Source organism: Gossypium hirsutum, chromosome A01 (genome assembly GCF_007990345.1).
Source record: "Gossypium hirsutum isolate 1008001.06 chromosome A01, Gossypium_hirsutum_v2.1, whole genome shotgun sequence".
Classification (NCBI taxonomy): Eukaryota; Viridiplantae; Streptophyta; class Magnoliopsida; order Malvales; family Malvaceae; genus Gossypium; species Gossypium hirsutum.
The window spans coordinates 93,605,753-93,615,010 of record NC_053424.1 but is presented as its reverse complement, the minus strand read 5'-3'; the positions used below and the strand labels follow the sequence as shown (position 1 = coordinate 93,615,010).

General features: G+C 31.9%; 1 protein-coding gene across 3 annotated transcripts; it reads right to left on the bottom strand.

Moving 5' to 3' along the window:
* Positions 1-1,618: 1,618 nt before the first annotated feature.
* On the bottom strand, positions 1,619-4,621 carry LOC107916799 (squamosa promoter-binding-like protein 13A). Of its 3 annotated transcripts, none has more exons than XM_016846172.2 (5): positions 4,158-4,592; positions 3,340-3,438; positions 2,773-3,119; positions 2,445-2,587; positions 1,619-2,331 (listed from the first exon to the last, which is right to left on the bottom strand). In XM_016846172.2, the coding sequence occupies exons 3-5, from the start codon at positions 2,979-2,981 to the stop codon at positions 1,838-1,840; spliced, it is 846 nt and encodes a 281-aa protein (XP_016701661.1). In that variant the 5' UTR covers positions 2,982-3,119; positions 3,340-3,438; positions 4,158-4,592; the 3' UTR covers positions 1,619-1,837. The 3 variants fall into 3 exon arrangements, with proteins under 3 accessions (XP_016701661.1, XP_040966622.1, XP_016701662.1); XM_041110688.1 differs by having other exon boundaries at positions 2,773-3,123; positions 4,158-4,552; XM_016846173.2 differs by lacking the exon at positions 3,340-3,438 and having other exon boundaries at positions 4,158-4,621.
* Between the last annotated feature and the right edge of the window lie 4,637 nt (positions 4,622-9,258).

The window sequence follows — 9,258 nt, the reverse complement described above, 5'->3', positions numbered from 1 at the left end:
GAATTGGATAAATGGATATATTCTTCGCCTATTATATTGGGGCTTTCAACTTTGATGCCTACCTCTCATTCGAATTTGATTAAGCTGACGACGTTGTTCCCCCTGTTTTTAGCACAATTTGTTCAAGATCGGTGGCTATGCTATGCTGGACAATTTACTTCCCCATATGACATTCCATTTTATAAGTTGAGTTGTTTATAAGATATGGTGGATTGATTAAGGCATTAGTATTTATTCTTTATTGATTTTATAGTATTTATTGATAAACCATAAATGTAACATGTTTTAATCCCATACTTGGCATGTTGTTGGATGATTTATTACATAATTTAGTGAATTTGATACTCCTAATCCTTTAATTCATGTTTATACACTTAGGCAAGCATAGCGGAGCAAAAAGAGCAGAAAACTGGCCAAAATCAGACAAAACGGGTAGTCTTAAGGATCCACACGACCAAGCCAATTCCACACGGGCTAGCCACACGCCCATGTAGCAGCCTGTGTCGATATCACTCCCTGTTTCTCAAACACGCGGAAAAAGCCAATTTTTAGTGTTTCTGAGCATTCTAAAGTCTATAAATACATACTAGAAGAGGACCTAAGGGGACACGCAGAGTAGAATGCAGAAATTACTCAAAGAACGCCGACGGACTCAACTCAGAAGCAGGATCTTCTTCAAGATTGAAGATCTCCATTCAATTTCTTTAGAAGTTTTTGGGTTTCTTTATGTTTTGTTATTTTCCTATTTTTGAGATGTTTTCCTTTCTAAGTATGATATAAATTTCCTAGATAGCTAGGGAAGATGAAACTTATGACAGATCTTATTATTTGATTTTTCTGAATTACATGATAAATATTTGTTTTTGATTTCAATTATGTTTACTTACCTTCATGTTTAATGTTTTTATGATATTAATTCATTATTGATGTGCTTATTCAGTGAAGCAAAAGTCACTGTTTAAGAGTAGATCTAGCGTAATTGAGTGGAGTGCATGCAATCTTAGAAATAGGACGACATAAATCTAATAAGGGAATCCATAGATCGAGTTAATGTGACGATAGAGGTTTTAATTAAAAAGAGATTTTAATTAATTAACCTAGAGTCAGTTATTTTTATTCTTAAAAGAGATATTAATATAATTGAGAGATTTTTACGGATTAAGTCAAATGAATAAATCGTTTAATTCAAATTTAGAATAATAAGTGAAGTCTAGGTGGATTCTTTCCTGTATATTGTCTCACTCATAAGTTATTCTTCGATTATTTTCCCAATTCACCCTCTGTCACTTAGTAATTAGTCTAGTTAAAATTAGATTTTAAAACAAATCCTTCAATTTATTCGACTAAATAATAAAAAGATAGTAACTACTAGTACTTTTAGTCATTGTGGATACGATATTCTCGACTTATTATATTTATATTACCATTCGATAGGTGCGCTTACCTTTATTGTATTTTAGTTAGTTCGTGATGTCATCATTTATAATGCAACACTAATCTATATAAAAGTTATGTTTAGGGCCGTAGGAGATGGCATCTTGAGATCATATATCGCTTGGTAAAGAATATGCCACGACCTGAGCTCAGCAATTGTGTTGTTAGGCTACTCATTGCAACATTTGATTCTAATTCAATTATTATTACTACGAAGAGTAGAATGGATGAACTCCACCGGATAATCTTAAACCCAAACTACTTTCTGGTTTCAGAACTACATAAATATATTTGCCATTGCTTAAAAAGGCTCTGAATATCAAAAGCATTACTTCACCCCACCGATTTCATGCTACACGGATGGAAATGGCGCATATTACTCCTATGAGAAGGATAGTCTCTGCTAAGTACCATTTGCAGATCCAAACATTTCTTGTCCATCGATGTTGGTGTTACCATTGCCATCAGTGGCCAAAACATGCTCACCCTCCATTGCTACACCATTATACTGCATGTTTGGGATCAGTGATGAAGTTGGACCAGATTGCACCATGGGTTTCAAACCAATCTCCCGAGTCTCAGCCGGCTGTGATGACAGAAGAGAGAGAGCACGATCGGAGTCGATCGCATTTGAGAACATTTTTCGGCTGCTGCCTACACCATTGCTTAATAAAGGTAACTGATAAACAGAAACTCCATGGAGTGATGAATGATTGGTTTGTAATAATGACAACTGTTCTTCCCTTTTGTAGCTGTGTGGAAAGGATCCACTGAAGAAACCATTTCGGCTGGATTCGGAGCCTATATCAGGTTCCATTCTGGCAGTTCCCAACCAAGAAGAGGTTATGGCAGTAGTGGCAAATATTTGGGGACTACTGGACGGTAAATGTCTAGAACCTGCAGCAGAGTCTCATTAATTTATATCAGAACAAGCAAAGCTACTACATATACATAGGAATAAGAAGGTGAAAACAAGATTCTTATTTGAACATTACAAAATCCAGACGAACCTTGGAGATTGGAAAGACATCTTCCTGGATTTACAGATAGAGAATGAGGTTGAGGTTGAGGTTTTCTCCGTCTTCGGTTATGTCCATCGAGACGCTTCCTGCAGCTTCGTTTTCCTTCATCGAACTCCACCAAACAATGAAACCTGCATTCACCATAAACTAATCACTTATCATTACGAAATGCAACAAAAAAAGAATGGAACACAAGGGGCAGGCAGGATAAGAGCACTTTATGAAATTGATTTCCATTTCTCTTGCAATCCAACAATGGTATTACACATCAGACATCAAAACACAAGCATTAAAGCTGCTGTAATTATTTAATTACCTGCTGCATTGCTGGCAAAACCGTTGTTCTTGACCCCTTATAATAACTTTTGGGGTTTTAGAGTGGACTTCACATACTTTATGGCGTCGATGGTAGTCCCTGCATTGGCTGAGGTCTGCAGTGCAACCGTCGACTAAGCATGAAGGTACTTGGTTTCGATTGCCAGGAGGTCGAGCCCTTTTAAACGGAGCAGATGATGATGGTTCCATGAATCAACAGGGACCCGCAGCACCCTTAAAATATATATCTTCAAAATAACTCAAATCGTAAATGCCAAGCCAAGCTCGATTCACCTATAGAGCTTCTGGACTTTAACCGCTCAATATTGATGCAACATCGCCCATCACCTTTCTCCACATGAACAAAATCAGAATCAGACCAACAATTCCAGAAGTAGAATATTTGCTTGCTAATACATAAAAATATCAAATGAAGGGTAGTTCACAATTAATTACATTTAGCTATGATAAGTTTAATTGTAGAAATGAATTGTATATATCTTAATGAAATTCACCAATACTCGATACATTTTAATGTTCCTTAAACAAAATTTCACATTGAACTTACTTTAGGAAAGAGTTCGCCCTGGTTTGACTTTTAAATTTGTCGTACGATGTGGCTTTTGGAAAATATATATGAGACCTAATGAAGCTTTCTCTACTCCTCCTAGCATCCAAGAAGTAACATGTGAAAGAGAAGAAGAATGATGAAGGAAAATAATAATAAATAATAGCAATATACCCTAAAACGAAATAATAATACAACTTTTATGGTAATCGAATGCTCGATACATATGTCACTGTCACATCATTAGAGTCAGCCCAACCACAAAAAAATGGAAGATATTTAAGGATGAAAAGGCCAATATTACCACAAAATTAGTTTTTTTTTTCTTCAGATGAAAATAATCCGAATTGGAGATTTAAAAAAAACTACATTAATCATTGGAAATGTTAATGAAGGATGATGGAAGCTAGAACTTGTGCTCATGTAGTAGAAATATATATAAAATTGTTGTTCAAATAGGGTGTTTCCTAAAGTAGAGACATTTTCTTTTTCTTTGGAGTTTGAGCACAAGTTGGCACCACCACTTTCATTGACTGAAAAAGGGAAGACTTCATATGGGTCTTTGTTTCTTTTTTTAACCCGTGACATAATTATATCAGTACAACGTGTAGAGGTTCTAACAGAAGAACCCTACCATTTTTACAGAGATTTGTATTGGAAGACCTTTGTATTGTTTGATGGTATATTTTATCACTGAATTATCTAAATTTCATTTCATTTGAAATTATACCATAACAATTAGTAAATAGAAGGAAGTGACTTGAAATCTATACTAAAAATTAAAGGGACAGTTAAAGAAAAAGAAGCTAAAAGGATACCTTAGAGAGAATCCCAGAAATCTAGCAGAGGAGGGGAAGAATCTTATCTTGGGAAGTTGTGGACTGGGAGTTTGAGTGAAAAGGAGAGGGAGAAAAGGGGGGAACTGTGGAGTGGAGGAAGTAGTGTTAAACAAGTTGCAAAAGAAGAGAGGAGTTTGGATGGGTAGCCATTAAAAAAAAAAAGGTTGGATGAAAAAGAAAAAAGAGTTAGAAAGCAAAGAGAAAGGGGGTGGGATTGAGGGATTGCATGAAAATGGAAGTAAAACAAAGAGAAATGGATAATGGTATTCAAGTGATGGAGAGAAAGAAGGAGAGATAAAGCATGAAAAAGGCAAGAACCGGGGGGGGGGGGGCAGGGGGTTGATCTTTCTTTCCAACTCTCTTTCAGTCTTCACTTCCTTTTTTAGGTTTAGAGCCTTGAAGCAAGTATTTATTGTAATAAAAATATTCAGATTTAGAAAACTAGTGGAGTGGGCAGGAAAAAGGACCAAGGTTGTAGCCAATGCTTTAAATCTTGTGGACTTTTCAAAACAAATTTCACTCTTCATTCTTTCCTTCATGTTTCTTTGTTTCATCCTTCCTTCTTGTCTATTTACTCTTTACCTTCCTTTCATTTCTTTTTCCTTACAAGTGTCTCAATTCCTTTATTCTTATTATTAAATTTATTTGATAATGAGATTTTAAACATTTCTTCTAATAAAAATCATTAATAAATTAAGTATTAAAAAAATAAAGATATTATTCATAAAAATTTAGGCTCCGTTTGTTTTACTGAAAAAGACTTGTAGAAAATGATTTACTTTTTTAGAAAAATTAATATTTTTTGGTATTTGGATGAATCTATGTAAAATATTTTCTGTTATTTTGTAGATTTCTTTAAAATATTTCATAAAAGTTGTTTTTAATTAAACAAATATATATTTGAGATTTTCTTCTTCTTTTTTTTGCATTGTTTAATTGAATTTATTTTTATCTATACTTTTATTTTTTACATTGTTTTTGCATATATTAAAAATATTATGTTAAATTCAGATTCATTACAACTTTATTTTTTTACTTAAATGACTACTAAGTAAGTATTTTTTATTTAAAAATGTGACATCAACAAAATTGACAAAAAAAATTAACGATGTCAACAATTGGACTTGATTTTTAAATTTGAAAAGTAAAGGGACTAAATTCTTGAAAATAAAAGTACAAATACTAAATTATAAGTCCGTGAAATGTACATAGGCTTATGACATATTTTAACTTTTATACTATAAAATATTTATTATTAATATATTTACAATTGTAATAAATATTTATTAGTAAAATATTAATATTGAATATTTTCAATAATATGTGAATAGTATTATTTAAAATTATTATTTTATCTTGAAACTTTATTTTCATTTCTTTTTTTCATTAACTTTCTTTTAAATATAATATTTTATAACCCTTGATACAAAATTGGTTAAAGAAAATGGGAAAACCTTTAAAAAGAACACTTTAGATTTACTCTTATTGTTAACAATATAATATTTCCCTCAAGGTACATAGACATAGTGCTCAAAGTTGGTCTTTGAAATTGGAAATTAAATCTAGAGTTAAAAAATATAGCTTTGAAAATTTCAATTGTTCAATGAATAATTATATAAGAAAAATTATGAACATTTAATTTTTCATAAGAAAAAAATGTGAAAGAAATTAATTGAACTTTTTTTTGTTACATTGATAATGATTTTTTTATAAACTTATTAAGTGGTTATTATGTGTTCTATTTATTTTTAATTTTTAAATCCGCAATAAGCAATAAGTATCACTAATAATCTGATTTAGTGTTAAATCATTTACCAAATTAAGTAAAAACTAAAATTATGCTAGTCAAAGTAAAAATTATTTTTTTACAAATATTAAATTATTTATATAATTTTATTATATATTATATTTTTAAAATTTATATTTTCTATTATTTTTAATAGTGTTTAGTTAATTTATAACACCAACTTCTTAAAAATATAAACAAAAAGGGTTTGTACCGAATTGGATAATTTCAACCATAAATAAAACAATTAGTAGATGCAGAATGCTTCTATTTTAAAAGTTGAAAGTTTTGGTTAGGAAGTTTGAGGATCAGATTGATAGAATATTTAAGTATTGAGGACTAAATGTGTTATTATACTAGTTAGAAAAAAGCTTTTTGTTATCAATTTAACGATGGGTGACCAAAATAGGAACGAATTCAAATGTTAGTGCCTAAATTGAATTTTTTTGAAGTTGGGTGACCAAAACTGTAACACGAGAATAGTTGGGTGACCATTTATATAGTTTACCCTAAAATAAAAAATTATCATGTTGGGTTATGTATCTCTATTTTAACTTAATATTTCTATAATTAAATGTGTAATGCTTTAATTATAAATATTTAATTCTTTTGAGAGTAGATTTGTCGTAATTTGATACGTCAAATTAGGCTCTTTCAAATACTTAATAAGCTTGTTCTCAAGTAGTTTAAGAGTCTTTTTAATGCTTTTTTACCAATTATTAGATTTTTGTTTCAATGTTAGTTTTTGCTACATTTTGATATTTTTGAGAATCAAATTGACAAAATTGTGCCATTGGAAGTCTAATGGTTGATTTGAGCTTGTGTAAAGAAGTGATTGAGGCAAAAACATAAGGAGGGCCTCTATTGTGGCCAATGTCGCGACACCGGAGCCTAGATGTTGCGACATTAACACTTTCTATCACCCTTCAAGGACTTGGACTTCACCAATCTACAATTCAAGTAGACTATCAAGGGTGTCGCGAACTGAACCTTATGGTTACAACTTCAAGCTCTCGAGGTAGCAACTCCAAACCATACATCAAAGTGAAGGAGGCCAAATGGATTGTGTTCTAAGTCGCGACACCGCAAGCTAATGTCAAGAAACTGAAGCTCCTCAAACCTTCTCTTGTGCAAACTGTCATGGATGTCGTGGTTGAAGCTTGACGGGTGAAAATTTGCAAGGGAAATTTTATGTCCAATCAAGCTTAAACCATCCACATTTGAAAGGGAATTTTTGTCAATTTTAAGTTTAGTGTGTCAGGTTATTTAAAGCCCTTTATGACACAAAAAGCTAGACATTCCTTTCATCATCTTTATTCCCTTAATCATTTTAGATTCCTAGGTTTTTCCTTTTCTAGGTTAGACTTTATTTTTACCATTTTCAATATTTTCTACACTTTTTCCTCTTTAGACTCAAAAAGGTCCAAGAATGTCTTGAACTCTTTTAGGTTTTTCTTTTTAAAACTTAATATATTTAAGTGTTTTGGTTATCCAAAATTGCAAAAAGATTAATTGTGACATGGATTTGAGGATTTTCTTGCTAATCGTCAATTTAATAAAGTACCTCTTCAAGATTTACTAAGCATTTCTAAACCTTACCTCTTTTCATTATTTGATTATCTATTTAAGCATGAAATTGTATAGGCTTTATATTTTGATGATAGGTGGAAGTTGTGGTCGATTGGTTGAAATGTTGAATGATTAATTTTAGGTTTAGAGATTAGATTGCAAGAAATTAGGCTAAATCGAATAAACTTCAAAACTTAGAATTGACGAATCTAAGGGAACATTTAGATAAGTGAGATTAAGAAGAAATCCTACTAGAAACAAATTTGATTTTCCTGATTTGGTCTACTGAGGTCATGTAATGCCCTAAACCTTACTCTATTCACCAGGTCCGAATCTCAAGTGCTACCATGTAAACCACTTAACAAATTTGTAAAACAATTAACAATTGTACCTTACTTAAAAACATTTTTCTTATTATTTTATTGAAAAACTCCGTATTAAAGAACAAAAGAAAGTATTTAGAAATTTATACATATTACATCAAACTTAATTCAAACTATTACAACACATAGGCTTACAAAAGATAGACTCTTAGGGCATAGTCCTACTAAACACTATTTTTTCCAAAATATCCATTGTATGCATAGTATCTCCATACACTGCATCTCTAACGCATTCTTGGCGTTGTCCATCCTAGAAAACTCTCTTAAACAACAATACTTGAAACATAAACATAATACTAGTAAGTTCAAAGGAACTTAGTGAGTTTTGAACACCACATACCCTTTTAACCTTTCTTGATAAATTTTTCATCTTGAATATTTGGATTTCCCTATTTCTTTCTTTGGCAGATACCTTCACCTTATTAGTTATATATGCCACTTATCATTCCTGACATATCATTGTTCATCGAATTGCTCGGTTGACTCTAGATTTTAACAGACAATACTATCTTTTTCCTTTTCTCTTCATACAACCTTTAACAGTTATTCTAGCATAGTTAATCGCAAGCATTATACTTGATAAATACCACTTACTATTCATACTTTCGATGGGCTCCCACACTGAGCTTGTTAAATCAAATTAAAAATAAAATCATATCCTGATTTCACCCAATACTTACTCATACTGATGAGAAACACTCTAGATCATTTAAAAGAATTCCACACAACTTTACTACAGGGCACGAGATCCCTATGATAGCGAACAACTCAGATTCCATCAGATCACAGATCAAGACATGATACTATTCAAATACAATGAATTTTAGATAATCTAGGATTCTAACCTTAATAGCACGAATAACTCAAACTGACGGACTCTTATATCGAATACTCCTATATACTAAACTAACGGATAACTACTGTGGATACCCTTTTTGAATAGACTAATTCATACTTCTTTTCAAGAAACTTCTTTTAATACTTGCTATATTTCATCATAACACTTATCATACCATATAACTTAGGACAAATAAGATCCTTAACATAAACTTATTAGAGTACGCCATAAGGGCCAGACAGTATACGCCAAAAAGGTTATAAGAGTACTCCACAAAGGAAACCTACCGAATATGCCACAAAGTCTATCAGAGTACTCTAAAAAGGCAACATACTGAATACACCACAAAGGCCCAATAGAATTCCACCTAGGCACCCTAAGTGAATTGCCGTGTTTGCGATATGGATTTGCCTAAACTCACAATCGCGTGAGGTTTTCCCATTATTGGCCTAAGACATGCAAAAACCCTAGTCGATAAATACGGCTCATCCGCCCTTTCTAAAA